Below are 27,572 nucleotides of genomic sequence, written 5' to 3'. Positions count from 1 at the left end.
ATCTCCACTTCTCGCTGAGACAAGCCGTCTTGATCTTGCTTTCAGGTTACCTTCTTTGGCTAAAAGTCTGAAGTTCCCGTTTTTCCCGATTTCTGGAGAGATCGCACCACCGAACGCACCACCGAAGCGCGTTCCGCTCTGTTGGTTGTTTCTCCTGCAGAAAATTCAGGAGGCTTTCTCTGAAAACAGCTTATTTATTCATAACAGTACCAGGAACTGCAGGGATCGAGGTTTTTTTCATGACGCTCACTATTTCGTAAACTGCTTTGCGGGTGTTTGGTGCGTTTTTACGCAGGCTCGACCACCTGGACCTCCAACCGTCGCTCCTCCCATAGCCCCCCGTCCCTTGAAGTTGCCATGGCAGAAGGCGGAAGGGGTCATACGTCTCATCGCTGGCCAATGCAAGCATTGAGCTACGCATTCATGTTAATAAATGTCCTTTTTTTATATTCTGAATGACTGGAAAAACAGGGAAACGGATATTTGGAAGTTGTTTGACAGCGGGGAGTCAAATGGTATAAATAGATAAATCTTTTTTTTTTGATTGAATTACATATTCTGAGCTTTTGTGTTGTATAAGTACAGTAACTCATAATCCTTAAGCAAAAGTCTCATTTGAGTAGATGCATAAATGTGAGTAGTACTTAAATTCAGCAGAATGTTGCCTGTCAATGCTATTTCATTATAGTGAATATTATTGGATTATTATTACTAATGCATGAACATGTGATTTTAGGCACTTCACATTACGCTAGGCAGGTTCATCTTTAACAATTCAGCATACTTTATAAAATGTTCGTAGTAAACTCTGCAAAGTAAGATATTGATCAGGAGGCCTGGAAAGATTAAGAGGAAAACTAGGACCTCATTTTATGTTTGTTTTATTTTTTTCAGAAAGGCACACAGTACCACATAAGGGACATAATCAAACAATCTAAATCTATGTGTTGTTTTTTCTTTAAATCTAATCATCATAGTATATTAGTTGTTGATTATTTGGTCAAAAGTATAATGTCTTACTGTCTTACACAAACAGAAGACTGATGTATTTCATTGAGAATGAAATCTCTCTCTCTCTCTCTCTCTCTCTCTCTCTCTCTCTCTCTCTCTCTCTCTCTCTCTCTCTCTCTCTCACCTCTGACGCCAGGGGAAACAAATGACACATTATGCTGGTGGGCTGGCCTCTTAAAATAGCCACAGTTTAGCTCCGGTTAAGACCACTCACCTGATTCAATGGTTCTTAAATCTCCATTTCAATGTCCACATTATACAGTAAAGTCAGCAGGGAATGTGGATTGTTAGATGTGTAAGAACTTACAGGGAAAACCAAAAGAAACACACAGGACTCTGTTTTCAAGAAATTGAGATTTTCCTTGCCCAGAAAAGGTTGAGAGTGTTTTAGTCATACAAGGGGGTGTCAAAGTCTGTAATCAAAACAATGCTTGTTTAAAACGCTTAATTGTGTGTCTGTGTGTGCAACAAGGTCCTTGTTCAGTAGTGTTCATAATTCATTGCTTGTGTGGTTTGGTGCAGCTCTTCATTAGCACCAGCTGACACAAGGCATGACTGACTAGCTGTTACTGTAAAATGTGTCCATCACCTGTCATCAGGCAGGTCAGTGACCTTTGACCTCTGAGGTCATCGGTGGGTCAACTGTCCATTTGAGGAGCCTTTCTGGGACGTGTATTTCCACAGTATCTCTACAGAGGTTATTTACAGTCTAAGTGGTCCTGGTTGCCAATATGTATGTCCCTAATCAATCCTCTTCATTGCCTTTGCCCTACAATGACCGTTTTATGCAAATTTGAAATCCCTTACATTGTTAAAACCCTTAGATTTGGGATGACAAACTGACATCATTCATACTGTGTTAGAAGGAACAACTATTCGCTTGATACTCTCTATATCATATAGCAAAGCTATGTTTGTAATCTTAGAAAATACAGACGGGAATACAAACCGGCCAAAGCAAAAAAAGACTAGCATGTCATGATGTACTGTATATGTGTTGTTAAGGGGCATACAGTGTAAATCACTCCTATGTCAGATGTTCTAATCATAGAGACAGCAGGTCAGGTCTGACAGGGTCACACAGTCATAGTGGTACACAGCTGGGATTATCCAGACTGCCTCTAACGTCTCACATGGACACAGATATTCTGTACATCTTATACTAGGCCTGAAGAACGTTAGGGCGGTGTGCTTAACTTCTTAATTGCTGTTCTTTTGCATGTTGGTAAAACTGTTCTTTACCAACATGCGACAACAAGAAGTGGCAGAAAATGCGGTGCAGTTCTAAAGTTCCTGTATATGAGTTTTATTTTTTTTACTAAAGAAGTGCAGGCAGACAACGTTAGCTAGCTGGTGAACAAATTGGAGCTTTTAACAGCTAAGGAGACAGATATTTCCCTCAGTAGTTGGTAGAAACAAAACAAATATATAAATGATGTGAATATTGGACCAAATGCTTGACAAGGTTGCTGCGTAACTGCTGGACGTATCAGTTGGACCATATCACATGTCAGTGTTGTGTTCACAAGTGTTTCCTTAGCCCACAAGTGGCCAAAAAACAAAAGCAACAAACAAATAGTGCAAAGTCTCTTCATTTTACAGTTATATCATTACCAAATAAAAACTGAAGGCCACAATGCGGTCTTAGCAGGTTTATAACTCTGTACACCACACTGTGCATTTATAGTCCATCAATATTTACCCAAACAGACATGTTTTTTTCACATAGCGTACAGTCCTGTCGAGGTTACTCAACAAACGGAAGGAGCCGGCTGAGATTAACCGTGACTCAACAACTATCTGATGAGATTCACAGGTCACAGGGTTCTCCTGCACAAACCCGCGGGACTGTCAAAACGTGTTAGCCAAGAACAGAGATTAAAGCTTTAATGATGTTCGCAGGCCAACTCTTAAATATGTTCCTTTGAGACTCTCTACTGTAGCTTTACTGAACAGTTGGTATCTGAACAGCTATAGAATTTAAATTACTGTCTACATTTTACGTGTGCATGCTCATTTTCTTAAAGAGTTTGATTTGCGAGCATTGTAGGATATTTTGTATGTAACTTCATTTCAAGGCTTGTTTTTAATTTAAGTTATAAATCTACAAAATCAACAATAAGATCAGGCAAGAAAGCTTACGGTAAATCATTGAGTGAGAAGATTGTTAGTGGTAGAAAGCTTGTTTCAACAGGAGACATTGTACTGCAATTATAGATTGCCCTGAAACCTTTTAACATGTTTGCACAGCAATTTAGGCAAATATTAGAGTTTAGGTAACGAACTCTACAATTACAAGCCAAATACCACTACACCTTTCCCTTTTTAACAGTACTTCCTGCTCAAACCCTTAATGTTTTAAAAAAAATATATATACGGTATATATATATATATTTTAATTTAGTTATAAAATGGTTCTGGCTGGATTTACAATGAGCATCTTTCTCTCTTTTCTTGCTGAGAGTGCCCCCCTATCTTTTGAGAGAGAATCATCAATGACCGGCTCGTAAAACTTAAGCTTTCTGTCGGAAAATGGACGGAGGGAAAAAGAATGTGAGACTAAAAAAAAGTCTTTGCCAGAGAATGTCAAAGGTCAGCGATAGAACATCTTGGGGGGTCTTGAGGCTGTAGAGCAGGTATACCTTGAGTGTCAGACACCTTTGAATTTGAAGTGCTGAGTCATTAGTGCAGCTTCAGCACAGGAACTCGAGGAAAGTATGTCCTCTTTTACTAACGTTGAATTTTGAATACATATAACGTATTTCCATTGGTCCCTCAGGCAATTGAGCTTAAGAGTTGTGTGTCTTTTTATACATCTGTGGACAAAGTTGTGGGTGTTTTTAAGGACTTCAACTCCAGTTTTAGACTTGGAAGAGGACGTATAAAAAAAAAAGCTTTATCAAAGACTTGTAAATGGCTCCTTAACATTTACAACAAGGTCCTTTCAGTCATGCCTCATCAATTCTGCACAGCAGACCTAAAATAGATTGGATGTGTCTAGGAATACGCACCTCCTTGTGTTTGGTGCCAGGTAACATCATGCACCCACACAGCTGCTGTTTCCTCTCAGCCTGTAAATAAACCAAGAACACATTGCACAACTAATCACACATTACTTACAGTAGCTAATAGCATTGGTTATATGCATGTATCTGCTAATATGTGTTTGTTTTGTCTTTATGTGTGCATGACAGCACGGAAGGGGGCAGAAAAAAAAGAACACGAGAGGTGTTTTAATGAGCTCAAGTTAGAGAACTAATTTAAACAAGGCTAAGCCTTTCCGCTGTTTAAGAAGAGCCATTTAAAGGAAGGAAAAAAAATGTGCTGCGTCACCGAGGGCACACACACACACACACACACTCACACACCAACAGATAAATCCACCAAGCTAAAAAAGGAATTGTGCTTTATCATGAAGGACTGTGTGTTTGCAAATGAAATAAACTAAACATATTAAAGCTGTTGTATTATTGTTGAATGAAATCCTGCATTTGTGTTGGAGTAATAACAGATACCTTTACTTGAATGAGAATGTCTCAAGTAGAATAACTTATTTTGCAATCTACTAATCAAGATACTTCAACCTGCAATAACCTTTTGCCACTTGGCAACAGCAGAGAGAAGTTTTGAACACAACATTGACATATAACAACCTTTTAGGTTGGTATGCTAAACTTGTTAGCAAATAGTTGCTTATTTACACATTTAGCATTTACAGAGCAACATAATCATTCAATTGGAATTGTGTTTGTGTCCAGGCAAATCCAATATTCACTATGTTTTAGCTCTGTTGTTGGTCTCTACTAACTCCTGAGGACAATCTCTTGATCTTTAGCTACTGACTGCTCCACTATGTTCTGCAGCTCTATTTGGTACTGGCAAGGTATAATGTGGACTGTGTTTATCAGAGCTTTTTGAAGGAAATAAGTAGTAAATAATTCATCATAAATTCATCATAAGTAATGTAGACCACTCAGTCATTCTTTCCCTGTTATATGTAGGTGAATAACCTACAATACCCCGTCAAAATACAATGATTTCGAAGCTATTTAGTGAAGAACATAAGAAGCCTCTGATGATGAGACTCTGTCTCTGAAACAAAACTTTTGCTGTAAACTCACATATTGTATGACCCCTGAGAGAATTCTTATAAAGAGGTCGAAGGTCAAGAGCAGATAGGGATTTAGTGTCTTGCTCGAGGACACTTCACTGAGGTGTTTACTCGATACTATTTGGGCTCGAATTTGTGACTCCACTGCCAATAACAAAGTGCTCATTGACACATGGGCACAGTGCTTGTTTTTCTGTGTTAACATGGCCTGCAGCTGGTCTGCCATCTTTTGACTTTGTCTGTGCAGCTATGTGCAATGGACTTGTTGTCATTTTCTTTACTTTCCACAACATGCCTGCAGAAGATAGTGTGAGGGGTTGAAATGCATTTCGTCCACATTGATTTCTGATTCACCTGAGGCAGCTCTAACACAGGTGCAGCTGTATATCATATAGCATACTATTGGTATTTGCACTCATTCGATGCAGGTATAATAGTGTAAGATCATAATCTAAGAGACATAACACTGGTAACTCCAGGAAGTCATACTGCATGAACACACATGTACATATGGACATACACGCACAGCTTCTAAAAGACCTTGTGGATATGTCCCTCACTCGTTCTCATCCATCTCTTTGGTAGCAAAGACATTCAGCTCTTTGTTGTTGGCAGTAAGAGACGGTAACAAGAGCTTCCTGAGGAGAAGTCACTGAAACAAATACACAATGGACCTCTGTGTGTGTGTGTGTGTGTGTGTGTGTGTGTGTGTGTGTGTGTGTGTGTATGTGTGTGCATTATGAACTTGGAGAGTACTGGAGAGTGAGAAATTGTGTCTGTCTCTGACTCCTGACTCCTTTCCTCCCTTAGGCTGGAAAATTGATGATAAAAACTCAGACAAACAAGTGTGTTTCCCTGCACTAAAGGCAACCACAGGGATGTTTGTAATGTTGCTAACTAGTGGTCAAACCCATGTTAATCACAGTCGGTGTTTGGAGCTCCCAGTATATTTCCACACATTTTGTCTGTAAAGCTAAACCCTTAAAGCCTGAGCTCCCGTTCAAACCAGAGCGGCACAACTGTAACCCTGACTGGCTCCCACTGATTTGGGCTTGTTTCCAAAGCAGCTTAGATCTATAACTGGGTCAGACCTCTGCGTCTTAGTCTTGAGTTTGACTTGCGTGCAGCTAACTAGCTACACTGGAGGCAACTGTCTGGCAGGCAGATCAACCTGCCTGGATTGAGAGAAGGTGATTCAGCAAGAAAACGCTTATCGATCTCCAGGTGTCATTCGGCTCATATCCATCAGTCACATACTCTACATTACGCCCATTTGGACACCCTAGCGGAGAATGACTAAAGCTCACAGACTTGTTGCCTCAGTGTGAGCAAATGGCTGAAAATCTATGCTGACATCTAGAGCATGGAGGAAGTATTCTTCTTTTGTCTTCACAGTGTTCTTCAGAAAGTCACAGGAGACACATACGAATCTGCCAAGTTGTTTACAATCTTGTGATTTATTCTTGCATACAGAGTGATTAAATAATACAAAATAATGCAAGTTCAAAGGTGCTTTCTTTTGAATTTGCAATGCTTTACATCACTAAGGCAAATCTAAAGAATAAACACGGAAAACTAGTTTATGTGTTAAGACAAATCAAGAAATCAAATGAAAAAATGTATCTAATACTCGATCTGATCGCCATAAATTTAACTCCCTACACAACGCACAAGAAATACAAAAGATCAAATTTACCTGTTATTAATTCACAGCACAAAATCCTGAAAATCTGCATACGTTAGGGTAAATATACACAAGGTAGATTTCAATACGAACTCAGATAACATTGTTTTTTACAGCAAAAAACAAGAAATATCATACAACCATTTTAAATTCTGTGTTCAGTTAGAATCCCAGTCACAAGCTTAAATGACATAAATAACCAGACTTCTTGCTTTGTCACACTCTTACGTGTCTCCATTTCAGGGTTAGTGACCCCTCTCACATGCACGTATAAGCTGGTCTAAAAAAGACATGTATCGTAAGAGGATCTGTGAGGGATCACTGTATCAACACAAACACCTTGCGACCTGTTAACATGCTAATCTTTTCTTTTATATTCAAACTATAGAGATAACCTCTCTTTTGTAGAACACAGTCATCTTCACAATCACATTGTAACGTCGGTGATACATTCATATGCTGTTAAAGTCATATCTATTCCGTTACAAAACATTGTGCACAAAAGATATACAGCCAAAAAAAGTCTACCTATGTTAAGAGACCTTAGCGGTCATTCATCTACGTTCATCTTGTCTGACGGTGGTGTGCAACAGGGAGAGATCCGGGTGGATTCACATGTTGGTTCAGGTGGTATCCAGGGTGGCTGTCCTGGTTCCTTTGCCTGACAACAACACAGCAGTGTGTCAATCCAGCTAGATGTCACCCAGTCCAGCTCACAACACAAGCTGGTAGCACCCAATGTCACGTTCTACTAATCTCATTTAGCATCAAAGTGATATGTACATGATTATGTACAAGATATGTACACAAAAAAAGTGCAAAGTAGCATTATTCATAGATCAAAAGGTAACACAGTTCCTATATTTCTGTTTGTTGAGTATTTTCTCTGTGCATTTTCAGGAGTTTCAGGAGAACAGATTGAGAGCAATTCCTTACTTTTTCCTCTGATATTTTGTCACACTCACAGAAAGGAGAGATATCAGAAAAACTCATACTGTCAATTCCAGAATCAAGAGGGAAATCCGCCTGAAATACAAATGCTTTGATTCTCTGAGTTGAAGCTGCTTCTGATGTGATGTCTCTCTAGAAATCCGAGCAAAGCAAACGTCACAAGACGTCACAACAGGGGCTGCTCTCTGAAAGAGGACGGACCCGGGGGCTCTGTGGTACATCATGGAAATTGCCAAAGTGCCACAGGAAAAAAGCAATGGTGATTAAAAGAATGAGAACTTCGATTTCAAAACTGTTGATGAGTTTTAAAGATATAATTTAAAAGGTGAATTTGGACTGAATACTCCCATGATAAGGCACGGGACTTGGGGAGGGATCGTGGATCAAGTATATCGTCAACCAAGCTCATCAGAAACATCAAAAGCTGCCTTTCTGTTCCACTGCATCACAAGAAAATAACTGCACTTATAGCTTAAAAGGGCAGTTTTAAATAAGGAGGATTTGTTTTTATTTTTTACTGCACAAACGAAGCCTTAAGGCAACAATCTATTCATCTCAAGCACAACAAAATCATAATGAAATCCAGAACCAGGATGACACTGAATTTGAACCACGCTGAGGGGATTATTAGCAATAATGCACAGAAAAACAGCTAAAAACAGAAACATAAAAACTGGTAGCATCGCTTCCTTCAATATTATTGGTCTTTTCATGTTCAGTTAATAGTTTGACATTTTGGGATATATGCTCATTTGCTTTCTTGATGAGACTGATAAATAAAGCTCCAGCAGCTGATTAGCTTAGCATAAAGACTTGAAACACAAAAGGGGCTAGATTGGCTCTGTCAAATGGTAATAAAATCCATCTACCCGCACCTCTTAGCTCAATAATTAACATGCTATTTTCTTTTTGATAACTCTGGACAAAAATGAATGTGTAAAAACAACAATTCGCTGTTTTAGTTAAGTGGCGACAATTTCTTTACCACAACCGCTAACTTCCCAGAGTCTCCGCTGGTTGTCGCAGAGCCAAGAAAAAGTCTGAATAAGCATGTTTCCCAAAATGTCAAACTTTAAGCAAAAGTGTGTGTGTGTGTGTGTGTGTGTGTGTGTGTGTGTGTGTGTGTGTGTGTGTGTGTGTGTGTGTGCGTGCGTGCGTGTGCATGTATATGCCCCCGTCCTCCATCCGGCTTATCTAAAGAGGTGGCTCGACGGCTTGTAGTTCAGTGTGAGTTGGCGGGAGCTGTAGCCGGACATGCCGATCCCCATGAAACCCAGCAGCATGGCCATGCGCGGCATCAGAGGGCCCTCACGGCTCTGCAGCACAGTCTGAGCTGCCTGAGTCTGAAAGAGAGAGCAGGGGTCACCACCCATGTAGCCACGACATGCCTGGCGCACGATCATCGCCTGGGATGATGACGACCAAGGCAATGTGCCAGCAGCGTTCTTCCTGGATTTGGCAGCGGTAGAGTCCTTAAAGAGGTGACCCTGGTCGCACACCTGCCTCATCCCAGCGATAGTCTTACCATAAGGGAAAAGCCGCCCTAGAGTCTCCATTTGATTAAGTTTCAATACATAATCAATCTCATGTCAGTGTCAGTCCTGTCCAGGTTTGGAGCCAATCCAAGACATTTCCTAAAGTCAGATATAGATTCAGTTATTTTCTTAGCTCATCACCGTTATGTTAGTCGCTGTCCAGTGGAAGCAGTGGGTCTCCAAATTTAGTGCTTTTTAATATTTTTCAGATACATTTTAAGGAGTTAAATGTGTGTTAACAGATTACAGAATTATCTGAAATGCATTGTTACAAAGCTGAAAATATGGATGTTTGTCATAATTAATAATTCAGACATTTTTTAGATACACGATCTTCACAGGACAGCGACAGAGTTGTATCTTCTCAGTTATAAAAGTACACAACAGGTTCAAGTGGCATAATAGTAATTTGTGTAATCCTGACCTATTTCATCGTGAGTGAGAATAATCTGACATGAACTCTGATGAGCGGAGACACAGATAGTGAGGTTTGACACAGTCCATTTTTAAAACAAGCACAAGCCACACTGCAGGTTCCTAAATCCAGTTGCAGGTCTCTGAAATACCCACCAGCTCGATTGGGAACATGGATCTCATGCTATTCCTCTGGAGATCCAATTAGAGGGCATTTAGCTGAACCCGAGGAGCTAAGGCATCTCCGATTTAAATCCATTTAAAGACAGGCTGCTGCAATCCTCTATTCTAAATCCTGTCATGGCACACACACAAATGGGTACTTTGCATACAATGATGAGTCAGTCACATCAGTTCAAAAGGAGTTCTCAGAGCATGCGAAGGGACAATTCAATACAAATCTCTTTTCTATTTACATTGACCTTTTCTTCAGGTATGAATAAGATGGTTTAACAGTTAATCTTAATGAATAAAGGCAGCTTTAAGAGAAATCTTGAGTTTGTTTTCTTTACAATCAATGCAACACCAACGTTTTACTGAAGCAGTGTAGAAGGGGAAATGTGCAGGCTCTAGATCGAAACAGTTGTTTGTTGTTAGAGGCTCTAATGAAATTTGCTCCACTCTTACACTACTGCAGGTGTCCAAGACTAATCATTAATCTATCTAAAGCAAAAAACTGCCCTACAGCATGTTACGCACCTGGAGGTATCTTATATATCCAGGGGTCAGTCGAGGGATGCGGAAAAACATTGTTGTTGTTCTTTCCAGCGCTTCACAGCAGAGACCACAAGAGACCCGTCTGCAACCAGCCCTCAGGACTGTCTGCTGAGCAACTTTATCACTGTGAAGCCCTCTGTGTCTCTCTCCTCGGTCTTCTCCACCAGGCTGAGTGTGGCAACAGATCTCCCCTGTGTGTGGAAACACACTCCTCGCTCCCTTTCTCAGATACACACACCTGCACTGTGATAATCTCCCACAAGGGAGACCAGTCCCTACAGGTGGCATATAAAGCCTTGGTTTCATTGCGTAAGCGGGTCACATGGTGTTGGATTGTGTTTGTGTGTGACTTTGATTGAATTTGCATTTGTGTCAGCGGAGGATTAGCAGAGCAACTGGAGTTGTGGTGGATTAATATACCTGTGATGTTCTAAATCCATTGGCCACTGAATTGAATAATCTCAAAACAATGAAGCAAAGTAATCACTTTCCTAAGAGGTGAAGCAGAATGAATAGATGTGAGCTTTGTCGACACAATTTGTGCTACAATTAAAAAGGAATGGTTAATATGTGTAAATTAACCCACCCCCAGGGTCCTGAAGAAGTCCGCCCCCCGCCTTTTAAAATAGATTATAGATGAAATTAGCATCAGGAAGCAGAGCTTCAGTGCTTCCTCTAGTTGTATCTGTCACGAATTCAGGGTAGTGACGCTGTTTCTTCTAAGAAGAATTTCACAGACTCATCAATGAAGGCATGCACTGACAGGTTGCTTCAAGCTACATCACGAAAGGAAGAGCTTGAAATTTGAATAATCCCATAGGATCTACTGTACCTGGCTCAGCGCTCACATTTTGTAAATACACTGAAAATATGATTCATTTAGCCTGTGGGCAAAAAATGATTTTCAGTCACTGTGCAAACAGTCTGGAGCCATACAAGTTATGCTGACATCTGTGTCAGTGCCTTTCTTTCTCACAGAAAGTACTCCTGGAAATAGCCAAACAATTGCTTTTAAGGGGAGCTCAGGATCCCTTAGCTCTCATGCCAAGAACGGATTAGCCCAATGTAACAGACACGTGAGACTGATTAAAGGAATATCTAATCACTTAATCACACGCACACACACACACAAAACAATGCAAATCATGTTTTACGAAAATTAGTCCAAGCTAATGGTATTTTTTGAGGCACAATAAAATCAAAACTCTCTGCATCCACAAAAAAGTGAGGTTGCCATTTTCACTTGGTACTTGGTAGCTTACTTATCCAGGTCAGTTTAACTGTGATGACAGGCAGATTCAATCTAAACTGTCAGTAGGCGGGGTTATCTTTTACAACTTTTTGGGAACTGCATAAAAATGTTTACACAGGAAAAAAAGATTTTCGAATGAAATCCCTTTCTCTTATTTTTAACCAACAGCAAAAAAAATCGGATTAAATACTACTCAACTAGAGAAGCCCCTGGGGTCCCAACCTGTGACAAACAGTGGAGGCCCTGCGTTGTTATTATGTAAGTAGTCAACATCATTTTTGTAGTCACTTGTGTGCAACAGTGTCATATCACTAAGATCAACCATGAAGTTAGTTCTCTTTCATATACATTTTCTCTTTATTTCAGCATTTAATCATCAACAATATAAAGAAATTATCATTGTATGTTATATTAAATACAATTATATACAAAAAGTAATAAAAGCGGCGGTCACAAATTGTATTTAATGAATTTAATTAATAAAACAAATAAAGTAATAACAACAAAAACACACAGGCACTTGTTTAGACAGACGGTACATCATGCGCGTCATCACTGCGTGTCATCAAAAAAGGAAGGACCCCTGAAATCTGTAAAAGCAGAACGCGGGCTAATGTTTAAACTTCAAAAAACCGTGTATTTATAACAAAAGTTTCCATGCAAATACAAATCCAACGGGGAAAGCTCGACATACATGCGGAACTAACGTTTTGTCGCTGCTGTGTGGCCACAGAAGTGAGTTTTTCGTTTGAGCTGCTAGAAACTAGCTGGCTAATTTAGCTAGCTAACAGCTAAAGCTGCTACAGCTGCGCAGTTTCGTTTCACAGAAAACACCGAGAACACCCACACTGACACCAACCAGACAAGTCTGTTTACTTTAGCTGTGTTGTTTGCCTGTAATAGTACATCTTGGAGAGAGGCATGGGCCGACTTTAACAAACTTTGATAGCTGACTGCTGCTAACTACAACATAACCACAGAGGTAACTTCGTATTTGCAGGACATTTATTCTCAGATAGTAACATTATAATTGTCAAGTTCTGGCAACGTGGAGGATCAAGGCATCGCTTGTGTTGTATGTAACGTGGACTAGCCACAGTTGACGCCTTTTTGGGAATGTAATGTTAGTACACGGAAGGCGCTAACTGGAGCTAGACGTCCCAAGATAACCAAGCGAGACTTGTTGATAAAATACATGTTCGATGGAAGTGCTGCTTTTACCTACGTTACATCTGATATCACCAAACACCTTAACATACATGGTTTGGATTGTGCGTGCCTTGTGATTCCTCATGATTTCCTCAAATTCCTTTTTTTCCAAACCCAGCAGCAAAGAACAAAGCAAGTTCTACTCAATTTAAACCAAACATGAGTTCAGAGCAGACAGTTGGTGGCATGATCCACTGTTGTGGTGGTCACTGTTGACATGACTGATGATCAGTGTTTCCTGTATTTCTTCATACATACTTAAATACTGTATAATGGGCATTCATACGTAAGAAAGTATGCAACTCAGTGCATATGCATCGCTAACCGTGCACCAGGCAGACATTACAGCTCTAAACAATGTTATTTGTTTGTTTAGTAAATGTCAAATGCATGCGGTATCCATTAATCAGTTAATTGAATAATTGTTTAAGCTTCGGCACTGTCTGTCACTATGCTTTTGGCTGCATACATGTGTTATTGTCACACTTGCTGTTGTGTTTTAGTCCGCCTTTGTTGTTTTCTTGACGTGTACATGGAGTGAGCTTCTGCTGCTCTGTTCCATTTCATGTTTAAATATATATATATATATATATGCACCTCATCCATCATACAGAGTATCTGATTCTTATTGTCTATTCTGCTCTGTTTTAGCCATGATGAAGAGAAGAGCTGAAGAAGCTTCGACAGTACTGCAGGGGACGAAGAGGCCTTGTGATGACAGCAGCTCAGATGAAGAGTCGCAATTATCCAGACAAGGTAGATATATTAACCCGAGTTCTGTCAGCAGAGCTATGATTTGCCACCTCAAAAAACTATTTAGTCCTTAGTATGGTCAAATCCCAGAGGAGACCATGAGGCTGTGGTTGTGTCTCATTTTAGAACACAGTTCAGCAAAATATTTAGTTTGTTTACGTTGGTGTCTCTGCCTGCTGCTGTCTATTTGAATGGCTTGTACCTGTGTGTCTGTCTGTTCTTTTCCTTTCTAGACTCCAGCCAAAATGATTCCCTCAGTGACCAGGAGGATCAGAGACCAGGATTTTCCATGCCCTCCATATCATCCTTTGATGACCAAGACCCTGACCCCCAAGACCCTGACCTCCAAGACCCTGACCCCCAAGACCCTGACCCCACACAGGCCTCCTCCGATTTCTCTATGTACAACAGTGTGTCACAGAAACTCATGGTAATATATTGAAACCCTAAATAACACTAGATATTTAACTCAGAGTGTATATTGATTTGTACATATAAGCTTCTTAGATTAGGACATTTTTAGTTTATTTAGTATTCAGAACAAACTGAGTTTTCCATTGTCTTTTCTTAACTCCCTTTATCTCTCCTACATTTTGTACATTTAGGCCAAGATGGGCTTCCGTGAGGGTGAAGGTCTGGGGAAGTTTGGCCAGGGACGCAAAGAGATTGTGGCGGCGTCTAACCAGCGAGGGAGAAGGGGTCTCGGTCTCACACTGCAGGGCTTTCAGGGGGAGCTCAATGTGGACTGGCGCGATGAACCAGAGGTACACAGAAGCAAATAATAAGCATGTGATGTTTTCTGTAAATGATGTGAAATATTTATAATTAAACTATGAAATCAATCTTATCGGTTTTATTATAAGTGCAGAATCACCATTCAGCATGGTCCAAATGCACTTTCCTATAAAAAGAATACATAGAACAAAGCACACAGCAAGCACATCAAATAGTTAACACCCACAATAAAAACATTGGTATTAATGGTGATGGAGTTCAGGGGTAGGTGTGTGATGAATACAAGGAACAGAACACAAAAAAAAGCAAATAAGTAATATACTGTATAAAAACAACCACATAAATAATGTTAAAAGATATTAAAAGGGTGATCGACGCGACTACGCTTTAGGACAGGCTGTAGTAAAGTGAATAAAGGGACGTTTTCAGTCTCTATTTAAAGAATTCCTCACACAATAACCGTTGATTATTTCCTGTCAAATGAACACCCTTTGTTATAAGACGGTCCACTGTATTTCACATCTTGTATAAAGTCTAGACTAGTAACACGGTCCATACATTCCACTGCTCTAGAGTCTGACGAGTCATTTATACAAGTTAAAATCACACAGAGACTCTCATCATATTTTACAAGAGCAAATAATTATTCAGAAAATTCAGATAAAAAGTTAGAATTGTGCTTTCGGAGTCAATTTTTGGTTCGTGCAAGAATGTGTTGTTGAGTCCTATTAACAATGGCTAAATATTCAAAGGTTGAGAAGTCTCCAAAAATGCATTCAGTGCAGATGAACAAGCTAGAAAAGATGGTTGCTGGTCATCCCACGTTCTCGGGTACGTTCCTAGCAGTACACAACAAGCTATAGTCAACAATAAGTGTTGCTGAGTCAGAGGCTGAGAGCCAGCATTCAGTTAAAAATAAAAAATGTCGACTAGATTGGGAGATAAAATCTCTTTTATGAAAGCTCTTAGAAGCAAGAAACCTAATCTTCAATAATGCAAACTTTAAGTCAGGGAGAGTTTGAGAATGAGTAGAGAGAACACTGAGACCAATTTTTGGCTACGGTATCTGTTTCTCATCTCTATTGTTACCCCCCCCTCCTTTGTTTGCCTCTTTTTTCTGTTGGTCTGTCCAGCCCAGTGCCGTGCAGAAGGTAGACTGGTTCCCAGAATGCACCACAGAGACGCCAGATGCAGTTGAGCTGAGGGACTGGATGAAACTAGGAGGGGTGAATACAAACACTCAAGACACTCACGTAGAAAAGTTCCCATACACGATGTTCACCCCGGCACACTGCTTTGCCTCAAACGTACACATTTTGTTTTTGAAGTCTTATTTTGACTGCTTACAGAGAAAACTTAAGATTGAGGATGAGATAGAGTTTTGCACTGAAGACCTTCTACACACTCTACTACGGTGCAAGGTGAGTTATATCATTGTCATTTTACTCCCTTTTTGTATTTTACACATGCAGCTACTTCATTTAGTGTGAACGGTACATGTGTTGGGTTAAATGCTTCGATTGCTTAAATGATGCACATATAATAACTGCTCAAGGCACAGAAAGATGGTCAATATGCTCTCTGCACATGAATCTGCATAATACACACAAAGATGCGTTCATGACATCTTTGTGTGCTTTTTTAAAACTACTGGCATCCCCTTTGTTCTACTTGTCTATCACTGCATTGTGCTGAGTGAGGATGTCGATGGTCTGTGTTTTGCGTGAACCGCTGTGTCTGTTTGATGTTCAGACAATATTTGATAACCTGGAGGGCGAGGAGATGAGGAGAGCACGGACACGCTCCAACCCTTACGAGACGATCAGAGGAGGTATTTTCCTCAACAGGTCAGTCTTTAGATGGTTAACGACAGTGTTGTAGAGCGCCATGTCGCGTGTCAACCCTTTAAACACCATGACACGCTGTCTTATGTTCTTTCTGTATTCAGAGCAGCAATGAAAATGTCCAACATCGACCATTGCTTCGACCAAATGTTCACCAACCCAAAGGACTCACAAGGGGTGAGTTGGTTTAAAGTTAGCGGCTGATATGTCTCGCGCTGAACTTTTGTTCATTATAAACAGATGGTGAGACAAACCTCTTTCATTACGTAGAAACCTCTGACGAAGGACCGCGAGGGGGAACTGCTGTACTTCGGAGACGTGTGCGCGGGGCCCGGGGGCTTCTCGGAGTACATACTGTGGAGGAGGCGTTGGCACGCCAAGGGGTTCGGCATGACGCTGAAAGGACCCTGTGACTTCAAACTGGAAGATTTCTTTGCGGCGCCGAGTGAGCTGTTTGAGCCTTACTACGGTACGTCCAGTGCAGGAGAAGAGAAACTGGTCACGTCTCGGTGGATGAATGATTCAGTGAAAGCCTGACCCCTTTTTGTGCGTCCCCAGGTGAGGGAGGGGTGGACGGCGATGGAGACATCACTCGGCCAGAAAACATGACGGCCTTCCGAAACTTTGTCCTGGAGAGTACAGAAAGAAGAGGGCTGCACATCCTCATGGCAGATGGGGTGAGACTATTTCACATGTTTGTAACTGTGGAATATATTTGTAGCCACTGCTCTGCATCAACGCATCTAAAGTTTTTTTTTTTTTTTAAGTAATTTGATCCCTTTTGGTTTGATGACTTTCTTTGTTAGGGCATTTCTGTGGAAGGCCAGGAAAATCTGCAGGAGATCCTGACCAAACAGCTGCTGCTCTGTCAGTTGCTCACGGCCCTTTCTTCACTCAGAACAGGTAAGTGTGTGCATGTGCATGAATGGATGAGTCACCTGATCATCTACGGCTCATATTTTAAACTGGACATCTGGTGTTTCTAAATTTCCTAAAAAACTGTGATATATATATTCATGTTATGGTACTCATTTCATTATTTGTGTGCACACGTCCAGCTTTTATGTGGATGTCCAAACATTGTTGTTGGTTAAATTGGTCAATTGAAGTAATTCATTCCTCTGTGCATGCTATACTGACCAAGAAAGCTGAGTTCTCCTCCTTGCAAAGCCGTGCCGGCAGTGCCTACATGTACCAGGATGCATTGCACGCAATCTTCTGACGCCTGGAGGCTCCCTGCCGGCCATATCCTCTTGCACAGCTAATGCAGTCGCGGCCTCGGCCTCTCCCCGCTGCATTTCTTTGGACGTATAATCGGGATTAAATAAATACGGATAATATCCAAAACACGGTGAAATGTATCCTCGTCCAAAACATCCTCTGCACTCACACCAATGGATGCCATTTTTGCGGTTGGAAACGAAGCTAGTTTGCAATGCAAGCGAAGAGAACAGGGAAGTTATATTTGTTGGAGGCATCTGGAGCACGCCTGCTGGCTACGCAGAGGTGGAGACATTTTTAATTTAACAACTTCTAAAGGTGCAGATTAGAAATCCAAGCTGAAATATCCTGTAGTTCTTCCTGGCCTCCAACTACGTCACTGTCTTGTCAAATGACAGTGCTGGATGCAGGAATAACTGTCAATATTTCACGCACTGAGGAATTTATTGCTTTAATCGACTACAATTACCATTAACACTGATTGGACTTCCACGTTAGAGGTGGCACATTTCCCCTTTTGGTAGTTGATTGTGCCTGTTTGTCTCCTCAAGGTGGTAACTTTGTCTGTAAGACCTTTGACCTCTTCACTCCGTTCAGCGTGGGTTTGGTCTACCTGCTCTACCTCTGCTTCGACAGGATCTGTCTCTTCAAGCCCATCACCAGCAGGCCGGCCAACTCTGAGAGGTGGGGCTGAGTCTGTGTGTGAATGCCTGCAGTATGTGCAAGAAGATCGGTGTGGATTCGGTTACTTATGTCGGGCTATTGTATTTTAAGTGTATGTATATATACACACGATAGTAAAAACCCTTTTAACGTGCGTAATCTGCATGTTCTCTGACATAAATCATCTCATCTGGGCCCGTTTTTTGTTGTAAAGCAGTTATCCAATTAAAGATGAATCAAAGCCTGAAACGGGTAATAGATCAGTTTAAGTAGCAGAAACTTTTATATTTGCGCTCGGATTTGGTTTCTTCACTTTTAGGTTTAGGCAGGAAAGTTGACTGTGCAGCGTTTCAATTAGTGTAAGTCATCCAATTTTGGATTTAGACGTAAGAACAGAGTAAATGCTTGCATCCGTTAAACTCTTCCCGCTCACACCCGCAGGTACATAGTGTGTCGTGGTCTGAAGCCCGGTTCAGAAGCCGTCAAGGAGTACATGTTCAGAATCAACCTGAAACTGAACCAGCTGAAGGACACGGACAGCGACGTTACGGAGGTGGTGCCTCTGAGCATCATCAAGGAAGACACCGACTTCTACCAGTACATAGTCAACTCCAATGAAAGGTAAAGACACACAATATTCATTCAGTAATAGTCATAATATTGCAAACTGAGTGACTAAAAGAAATGTAATTACCTCTCACTGCCGCAGCCTCTGTGTAGTCCAGATCAAGGCCTTGGCTAAGATCCACGCCTTTGTCGTAGAGCCGTGAGTAACCTCTTTCTTTAATTGTTCATGTGCATAGATCGCTATTGCGCATCACTTGCGTAGAGCCGCGAGTGATGGTGTTTATGTATGCAACTGACTGAGTGACGGTTGTTTCTCCTAGAACCCTTTCAGAGCCGAAGCAAGCAGGCATTAGAAAGGAGTGTCTGAAACTGTGGGGGGTGAGTGGAGAAACTGTGATACATGTATTGAATAGAAAGAATAGAGTTTACTAGATGAAGCAGTTTTATTCTCTGTTGTTATACACTGTATGTTTATTCCCAGGTCCCAGACAAGGCCAGAGTCACTCCTGCTTCCTCAGACCCAAAGTCCAAATTCTATGAACTGATTAAGGTTAGTTAATAAATCTGAGGTTTAAGAAACCCTGCTGGGAATAATACAATTCTAACAAATCTGTGCTGTCAAAGAATTCCATTTGTTAATAAATGAAAATAAAATAAAAAAACAAAATCCTTAACAGTACATTTGAGTGATTTTTAAAACATGTATTGTGTATTTCTGTCTTCTTAAATTCCAGTAATGGGAAACACTTGAAGAGTTAACTGTCTCTCCATATCTGTCTTTCTGCTTTACCACTTCAGAACTCAGATGTGGACTCGTTCCAGTACAAGCTCACCACTCTCAACTCCACTACACTCGAGAAGTTGCGTCACATCATGGACCACAGGTGCATTGTGGGAGGTGGAGAGCAGATCTTCCTTCTAGCGCTGGGGGTGAGTCCGTAAGCGGCACAACACACCAAATGAAGGTCTTGAACTTTGCCCACAACTTGCACAATCCTCTTTTTTTTCAAGATTTTCCATATTTGGAATTAAATAGACGCTCCTATCCTGTATGCATTATCACACACAGTAATGAGACACCCAAAATCCAGCTATGTTCTATCGCTTTCCTCAGTCTATTCACCCCTAATGTTTTTTATTTATTATTTATTTGGACGGTAGCCTGTGATTGAAGCTGTTTTCATGTCTTCCATTGGTTCTCTCCCTTCCTCCTTGGCTTGGCAGAAGTCTCAGATATACATATGGGATGGGAAGATGCCTTTGCGCTGGAGGAAACTGGAGAATTTCAAGCTGGAGCTGCCAAGAGACACACTTCTAAGTGTGGAGATTGTCCAAGAGCTGAAAGGCGAGGTGAGAGGAGGGAAACGGATGAAATGAGTGAGCCAATAACTTCAAGCTTGGCTCCATTTCTTTTCATTCTGAAATGATAATTGTTCTCATGAGACGACGTGTACTTTTGTTGTGTGTCGTGCTTTTTTTTTTTTTTTTTTTAAATCATTCTCTCCTGTTAGAAATACACCTGAATCAGCTAGTTCTGTTTGCTGCTCGTGGTTATGCTTTTACATGAATAAATACAGTTTATTTGGTCCTCAGGGCAAAGCTCAGCGCAGAATCAACGCGGTTCACGTAATGGACGCACTAATACTGAATGGCACTGATGTAAGAGAGCAGCACTTCAACCAGCGGTAGGACAACGTCTCCGTAATCACTGATTCCTCAGCTTTTATTAATTTACTGCAAAATCATCTCACTGTAAAGCATAAATACGTAGATATTTATAAATATATTGACATGTGTTGCAGTACAATGTACTTTTAATACCGGTTTTAGTAAATAATGCCCGTTGAATGTCCAGGATCCAGATGGCTGAGAAGTTTGTGAAGGCGGTAGCCAAACCCAGCAGACCAGACATGAACCCTATCAGGTGTTCATTTGAATGAATTCAACCACTTTGAATGCTGCTTTGTAATGTCTGGAGGAGATCTTCAATGTAACATCTGTCTTTTCCCAAACAGAGTGAAGGAGGTTTACAGGTTGGAAGAAATGGAGAAAATCTTTGTCAGGTATGAAAAGACAACCAATAGGTGACATCATCTATAAAATAACAGGTCACGTTTTAAACAATCATTTACTTAATGTTTGATTTTCTACTGTTTGTTCTTCTGTTCCTCTTCCAGGCTGGAGATGAAGGTCACGAAGAGTTCCGGAGGAGTCCCACGTCTGTCCTACACCGGCAGAGATGACCGACACTTCCTCCCCACCGGCCTCTACATCATTAAGACCGTCAACGGTGCGTATTTGTTCGTAAATGAGCGGCACTTACATTTTCTTTCAACTTGGAATTTGTTTTAACCATGTCAAAGCAGGTAAATGACTCACGTTTCAATTAGAAATGTCTCCGTCTCCTCCCTCTCTATCCCTCAGAGCCGTGGACGATGGCCTACAGTAAAAACTCTAAGATGAAGTTCTTCTATAATAAGACCACCAAGGACTCCACCTATGAAATGCCACCCAACGCTGCCGCCCCCTTCAAGTATGTAGCGTCTTCTCTGCACATATTGAATTGATTCATTTCTGATTAAATCGATTGAATCTAAACTGTTATACGAGTATGTATGTAATAGCAGCTTTGATGATATTATGACTGAAATGTATCCGTTCTTCGTCTTCGTCCTCAGTGTTTGCCACTCCGAGCGGCTCTTCTGGGCCTGGGTGGACGGGGTGATCGTTCATGATTCTCAGACACGGATGGACACGGAGAAACTGTCCAAAGACGATGTTTTGTCCTTCGTCCACCAGAACTACCAGCACTGAAATGCTCCCAGAGCCCCAGCGCTTCCATCAGCTACAACCTCGTGCACTAAATCGTGGAGGATTTAGAGACTCAGAAAAGGTTATCATACAGTGCATTAATTGATATTTAGTAAAAGAGGGATTCATAAAATACTGCCTAATAAATAAAGCTACCAATACATAGATCAGGACTGTCATAAAAGTGCAGCTTTTATTAATCCCTGTTTTTTTTTGTCCACTTAAATATCAATTAGTAATCTGTTTCATAACCACTGCCTTCTTGTTCCTCTATATTATGTCGCTTAAAGAAATTATTGCCAGGTTGTAACTGGACTTGTAGAGCTCACGGGATAAAGTGTTTGCTGCTCTTTCCAGTGGTGATATTTGGACTCGGTGTAAGCGACGGACATTTTGATAAACCACTTTGTCTTTCTGCTTTTTTTCCACTGCCCTCCGTGGCTCTAAGGATTGTAATGAATAGGACTCGCCTCAGAACAATACGGCGATAAAAAGCTGCTGCCATCATCTCTTCATTGGAGTGCATGTCCCCTGTACAGTTCCACGCATGTCTGCGTGCGTCTACATCAAGTTAGCAATGACGACAGAGATGCATCTGCGATTTGGACAATGCTAGATAGAGTGACAAATCTTAAAACTATGCATCCATATCTGTCAACACAGTCTCGCTTCCTTTGCTCTACAGCTGCTCATCTCCACAGAGACCAGGATGCGTTTGCTCCATGTCTCACAACTCGCCGGTGCTCCTGTGAAACTGTAGCTGAAGCCTAAATACAACAAACACGTTATTCATGTTCTGACTTTCCCCCAGCATCGCTTCAACGTTTATATCAGTTACTGATGTAGCATTTGTTTCTCCACTCATTATCTGTGTGTGTGTGTGTGTGTGTGTGTCCGTCCTGCTAGGTTTTAGGTTGTTTTTACTCTATGTGATTGTGCCTCATATCATCTGGACTGTGTTTTTCTTACATACTGCAAAGTACTTATTTTTTTCTTGTAAAGTTGGCTATCAATCCTTATGATGTAAATAATTATAATGTAGTAAATAAATGGGAGATGTTCTTCCCAGAAATACCTTTCAACTGCCTGGTCAAATTGGATTTGGACTTTAATCTGAGTGATGAAACTGTTCTCCTACACTGGAATACTACCCCTGGATTTCTGTATGTCAGGTACTAGTAATTACATTAATACTTTATTTACTAAAATACACCATGTGGGCCACAAGATTACATAATAATATAGGACCTATTTTATAGTGTTTTTCAGTGGTTCAAATTCCCAAAGTAATGTTCAAGTAGTTTCCCAATATGAACAAGGATATCAGACAAACAAGTCATTAAAAAGGCATAATATAGTATGTAAGTGTAGAATGACTTAAAAAGTCATAGTATAGTTTGTCAAAAATATCCATAGTTCTGTCCATATTGCAAATGCTTTCGGTACTTTCAATGAGTCAAATATTCAGTGTAATACACTACACACTGTTAACTTGTGATGTGGTACACCAACGCATGTAGGTCACGATGAGCAGAGTCCAGCCAGGCAGAGCACTAACGTACTGAAATACAGCCGGGCGGCAGCGGACAGCGCTTTAGAACATCATGTCCTTTGTCACTACTCGGGATACAACAATAAAACAAGTTGTTTTCTGGTTTTGGTTTAACTTCTGTTCCAATCGCTGACTTCCTGCACCATTTTGTAGCGACTCCTGGGGAACTCGACCACACCCAAACTAATTTGAAATTGTGGCCAAATTGAACTTTTCTCCCTCAGTGACCGTTGACGTTAAAGATCTGAGCTCTTATTGTGAAGTTGTACTCGCTCAGCCCATCGTATTTCCGGTTTATGTAACACGAAGCGATCGTATGAAAACAAACACACACTCGTGCTCCACACCTTAACGGCAGGCTTACACAAGCGTGCCTTGACAGGTAACTTCAACTATGTATTTCCTTCTGTCTGTATTCGGTGGTTTTACACTTTAAAAGGCGAGTGCATTGTTTCAACAAAAGTGTTGGAGAATGACAGAGCCGATTCTGAATTATTACCTGTATTTCTGCTGTTTTATAAACAAAGATGCATTGGAATACATAACTAGTCTCATGACTAGCAGGTTATATATATATATATATATATATATATATATATATTATATATAACCTTCATTTGGTTTTATAATGCCTTGCGATTCATACTGAGTATTGGTTGGAAAACGTCCTAAGTTTTGTTGATATTTTTCTTAAACAGATATTTTGGATCATACTTCAGCCCAGTCATGATGAAAACCTTGGGACGAGCTCTGTTCTCATCTGGACTGCAGAGCCCCAAATACACAGAAGGGGACAAAAAGGTAGATGTCTTCCAGATTGGCTCGTATAAAAGGACAGTAAACCTTTGGCCTGATGTTGGTTGTTCTGTTTGTCACAGTGCCATTTGACTGAGAGAAGTGAGTTTATTTCTTTTTTTTTTTACACTATAACTCTGACTTTTAACAATTCCACCCCCTCGAATGTGCGGATTTCTTTTACATCTCTTTTACATCATCATAATGGCATATTATGGGGCTTTGACTTGTTAAAAGTCACTTTGATCTGAAGCATTCTTCAACGGGTTTTTGTCGTTAAAAGCATTTGGTGGTTCCAGCTTCCTCACTTTGAGACTTTACAGCTCTACTTTATTGTGCTTCACTTTAAATTTAGTGTCGTTTGGACTGAGTGTCGAACATAAAAGGCATTTGTAGAAGTCACCGTAATCAGTGACCTGTTAGATTGTTATACTAGTAGTGGGATAACCAAAAGGAGTATTGTATCGCTCCTCACAATGTTTGTGACCATATCTTAATATTGTGAGATATGTGACCCATGTACACTGATGTCACCATTTGCTGTAAGAACTATTACAATATATGACTTTCCTAAATACTGTGGAGTCATGATTTTTGTAAGGGCCGCGCAAATTCAGTAATGTAAGTAAAGACGACCACGTTGGCAATATAGACAAAATTCCTGATCACTTCACAGAAAATTATGTAAACGGTTAATTGATAAAATAATCAACGGATTCATTTATAATGAGCGTGTGCATGTGTGCATGTTTTAGCAGGACCAAGACTATGAGATTCGCACCTACCATGCCACTAACTGGGTGAGCACCACTCTGAGTGGGATGCAGTGGGATGCAGCCATGAACACTGGCTTCCGCAAGCTCTTCAGCTACATCCAAGGCAACAATCACAACAGTGAGTTTCATCCGTTTTGTTCCTCAAATGCCACATGGATGTAGCGTATGTATGGTGAAAACCAAACCGGTACAGTCTGATATAACTTTCTTTTGTCAACGAGGTGCTGAAATGTTTTGTATTCATGGTGTAGTAAATAAACTTGATACAAGCCGTAAACTATGAATAAATAAATGAAATTAAAGGTGATTAGTCAGACAAGCGGTCAGGTTAATAATGTCGAAATGTTGCAAAATCAAGTTCTGGATAACTTTGGCGTGAAGACAAGGGAGTCAATGAATAAATGCAAGAGTCAATAAAAAAAGTGCACTTTAGTTCTTGCTCAGCAGTTTGTAACAGCACTGCTGCTTTTGTCTTACTCAGCAGTTTACACCCGCATTATGTATGAGACCGTACAGCATATTGTTTGTGCTGTTGACTACTGCGGTCTGCATTGTAAGGAGAGTGCGATGTGTAAAGCTGCTGTTTAATCCTCTACATCTGCCACACACTGTAGTTCTATGTCTACCATCTGCTCAGCTTTCATTATTTACTGAAGTTCAGATCCACCAGCTGGCAACTGAGGGTTTGTTTAGCAAATGTAATATCTGTGCATCTCTTGTGTCAGACCATTCATCAACCTCACTTTCTCCTTTCTTGCTAAATTCATCTCACTTCTTTTCACGTTTTTACGCCCGTCACGTGTGTGCTGTTTGTGTTTATGAAATCATTCATATTATTGAAAGTGAATGATTTTATTTCCTCAGAGGTGAAAGTGGAGATGACGGCTCCTGTGACGTGCCGCGTGGACCCTGGAGCCGGCCCGGCATGCGAGTCTCAGTTCACTGTGTCCTTCTACGTCCCAGAGGAGCATCAGGACAATCCGCCGGAGCCGAGCGACCCGGAGTTGTTTTTGGAGAACAGGAAGGAGTTCACAGCTTATGTCAGGTAGAGTACAGCCAAGGCACAATTATTTATGCTTTTGTTCTTCTTTTTTTTTTTACTAAATATTCCCACCTGGTTGCACACACCACAAAACAAAAAAGAGTTGCTAAAATGAAGACTTCAAATCCCTGATATGCAGAACTTAGTCTTCTATCCTCTTGTTCCTTCTTTCAGGACATTTGGTGGTTTTTCCAATGAGAATCTGAAGCGTGAGGAGCTCCTGAAACTAATGGAGAGCCTGCAGAGAGACGGAGTCCAATACGTCGACAAGCCGTTCTACGCAGCCGGGTACGACAGTCCCTTCAAACTCATGAACCGCAGGAACGAGGTCTGGGTCCTCAAGAAGGAGCAAGAGCAGGAGTAGCAAGTTTAAAGGTCGCCCACTAGAACTGTCAATTAGTCCCAGTTAAGAAGGAATAAAATGACACGATCGTTTGATAACACTCAGCACAGTCAAAAGGGAATCAAAATCATTTCTATTATAGAAGAAAGAAGGAAAAAAGTCCATCAAGAGTTTTATATCCATTTATCCATGTCTTACTGTCTTCTTTTGGTTTATTTTGTTTGATAAAAGGTTACTGAATTATACTTTACTGAAAGTCTTGAGAAAGAGACCAAACACATGATTACAGCTCTACAGGTCATCATAAACATATAAACTGTGGTGAAAGACGGGATACAGTGGGACAATATTACCAGCAGGTGGAGCCAAGTAGTCAGGAAACGTTTCTGTCATCTGGTGCATCTTGACAAAAACCACAAGTGCCTGTTTTTTAATGAATGACTTGTTGAAAATTTGCTCATTTCTATTGATTCAGTTATTTTTTTAAAGGTAAACACTTTTTCACCTGAACCTTAACATAAAAAGTTATTGTGCATTAGAAAGTGTAGGCTCACATGTTTTCAATGTCAGTTTATCTGATCTCAGACATCACTTACTGTCACCGCTATCGCACTCATGATGATGAGCGACTGAGTCATTGTAAATCTGGACCAGTCATACACCATCACTCAAGTCTCAGTTTAAAAAAACAAAACATTCCCCTCATGAATTCATGATTGTGTAGTTATGTCTGTGATTTTAAGCTGATTTTAAGCTGACACACACTAACATTTGTGATGCTTGGTGAGATAGACAATAACAAAGGACACTTATCAAGCTAACAAGCTTTTTTTACTCCGAGTTTACATCCTTTTATACATCAACTCATATTAATCATCGTATTTAGAGAACATGTACTAGAAATTGTGTTACGGGTACTTAATGAGGGAATGATGACATAAGCACTGCACTAATGTATGAATCATGGGAGATATTACTTCCCACTAAATATTTAAGAATGAAAAATGTATGATCTAATTAATAATAAATATATCTCAGCATCAAATGATTCTGATCATTTATTACCTCCATGTTCATTGTGTTTTAGTCGTCTCTATTTTGTGATGGGATTCTTTAAATCCCAGCCAGAAGCTTGCTCATCTGATCTGTAGTACAGTTCAGGTCGTCTGTCACACACTGATCATCGTGACCTTTTCATCAGCCGGGTGAAACCCTCTCCACGGTTCACTTCGCCCTTTATCCTCTCTAACCTTCTCTCGTGGTCAGGCTCATGTCTGCTGAGTCAATCTTTTTATTTGTGGCACAATTGTTCCCAATATCATGTTCAGAAGCTCAGCAGAAATGACATCTTATTTTACACACACACACACACACACACACACACACACACACACACACACACACACACACACACACACACACACACACACACACACACACACACACACACACACACACACACACACACACACACACACACACACACACACACACACACACAGGGCCGGGGAGGAGTTTGTATTGACTCCTGTCTGACAGCCAGATGGACACAGCGTCAGAGAGCAAGGCGACTCTTATGAATATAA

At 40.7% G+C, this 27,572-nt stretch overlaps 2 protein-coding genes across 4 annotated transcripts; both read left to right on the top strand.

Moving 5' to 3' along the window:
* The first annotated feature begins 12,247 nt into the window (after window positions 1-12,247).
* Window positions 12,248-22,560, top strand: cmtr1 (cap methyltransferase 1). 2 transcript variants are annotated; one of them, XM_076083767.1, is made up of 24 exons: window positions 12,248-12,410; window positions 13,536-13,640; window positions 13,871-14,067; window positions 14,243-14,401; window positions 15,506-15,598; window positions 15,722-15,793; window positions 16,125-16,219; window positions 16,321-16,393; window positions 16,487-16,685; window positions 16,775-16,893; window positions 17,023-17,119; window positions 17,989-18,121; window positions 18,542-18,721; window positions 18,810-18,866; window positions 18,988-19,045; window positions 19,149-19,217; window positions 19,466-19,597; window positions 19,892-20,017; window positions 20,261-20,352; window positions 20,523-20,591; window positions 20,683-20,730; window positions 20,845-20,957; window positions 21,092-21,200; window positions 21,346-22,560. In XM_076083767.1, the coding sequence occupies exons 2-24, from the start codon at window positions 13,538-13,540 to the stop codon at window positions 21,479-21,481; spliced, it is 2,529 nt and encodes an 842-aa protein (XP_075939882.1). In that variant the 5' UTR covers window positions 12,248-12,410; window positions 13,536-13,537; the 3' UTR covers window positions 21,482-22,560. The 2 variants fall into 2 exon arrangements, with proteins under 2 accessions (XP_075939882.1, XP_075939880.1); XM_076083765.1 differs by lacking the exon at window positions 12,248-12,410 and adding an exon at window positions 12,499-12,657.
* Window positions 22,561-23,262: 702 nt separating this feature from the next.
* hebp2 (heme binding protein 2) lies at window positions 23,263-27,031 on the top strand. 2 transcript variants are annotated; one of them, XM_076083769.1, is made up of 5 exons: window positions 23,263-23,412; window positions 23,729-23,831; window positions 24,584-24,719; window positions 25,466-25,646; window positions 25,818-27,031. In XM_076083769.1, exons 2-5 carry the CDS (start codon window positions 23,757-23,759, stop codon window positions 26,005-26,007), a joined length of 582 nt encoding a protein of 193 aa, XP_075939884.1. In that variant the 5' UTR covers window positions 23,263-23,412; window positions 23,729-23,756; the 3' UTR covers window positions 26,008-27,031. The 2 variants fall into 2 exon arrangements, with proteins under 2 accessions (XP_075939884.1, XP_075939883.1); XM_076083768.1 differs by having other exon boundaries at window positions 23,264-23,412; window positions 24,581-24,719.
* Window positions 27,032-27,572: the final 541 nt, after the last annotated feature.

This window comes from Anarhichas minor, unplaced genomic scaffold, assembly GCF_050575085.1.
Source record: "Anarhichas minor isolate MPS153535 unplaced genomic scaffold, ASM5057508v1 ptg000136l, whole genome shotgun sequence".
NCBI classification, from domain to species: Eukaryota; Metazoa; Chordata; class Actinopteri; order Perciformes; family Anarhichadidae; genus Anarhichas; species Anarhichas minor.
Note: the sequence above shows the minus strand (reverse complement) of the source record. Positions and strands in the feature narration are given on the sequence as shown.

Excerpts from the sequence above, each read along its gene's own strand:
- cmtr1 (XM_076083767.1), top strand. The coding sequence starts at position 13,538 with ATGATGAAGAGAAGAGCTGAAGAAGCTTCGACAGTACTGCAGGGGACG. Across the intron at positions 17,120-17,988 it reads CCTTTCTTCACTCAGAACAG|GTGGTAACTTTGTCTGTAAG; the intron begins GTAAGTGTGTGC and ends TGTCTCCTCAAG. Across the intron at positions 19,046-19,148 it reads AGTGTCTGAAACTGTGGGGG|GTCCCAGACAAGGCCAGAGT; the intron begins GTGAGTGGAGAA and ends GTTTATTCCCAG.
- hebp2 (XM_076083768.1), top strand. The coding sequence starts at position 23,757 with ATGATGAAAACCTTGGGACGAGCTCTGTTCTCATCTGGACTGCAGAGC. Across the intron at positions 24,720-25,465 it reads CCAAGGCAACAATCACAACA|AGGTGAAAGTGGAGATGACG; the intron begins GTGAGTTTCATC and ends TTATTTCCTCAG. Across the intron at positions 25,647-25,817 it reads GAGTTCACAGCTTATGTCAG|GACATTTGGTGGTTTTTCCA; the intron begins GTAGAGTACAGC and ends TCCTTCTTTCAG.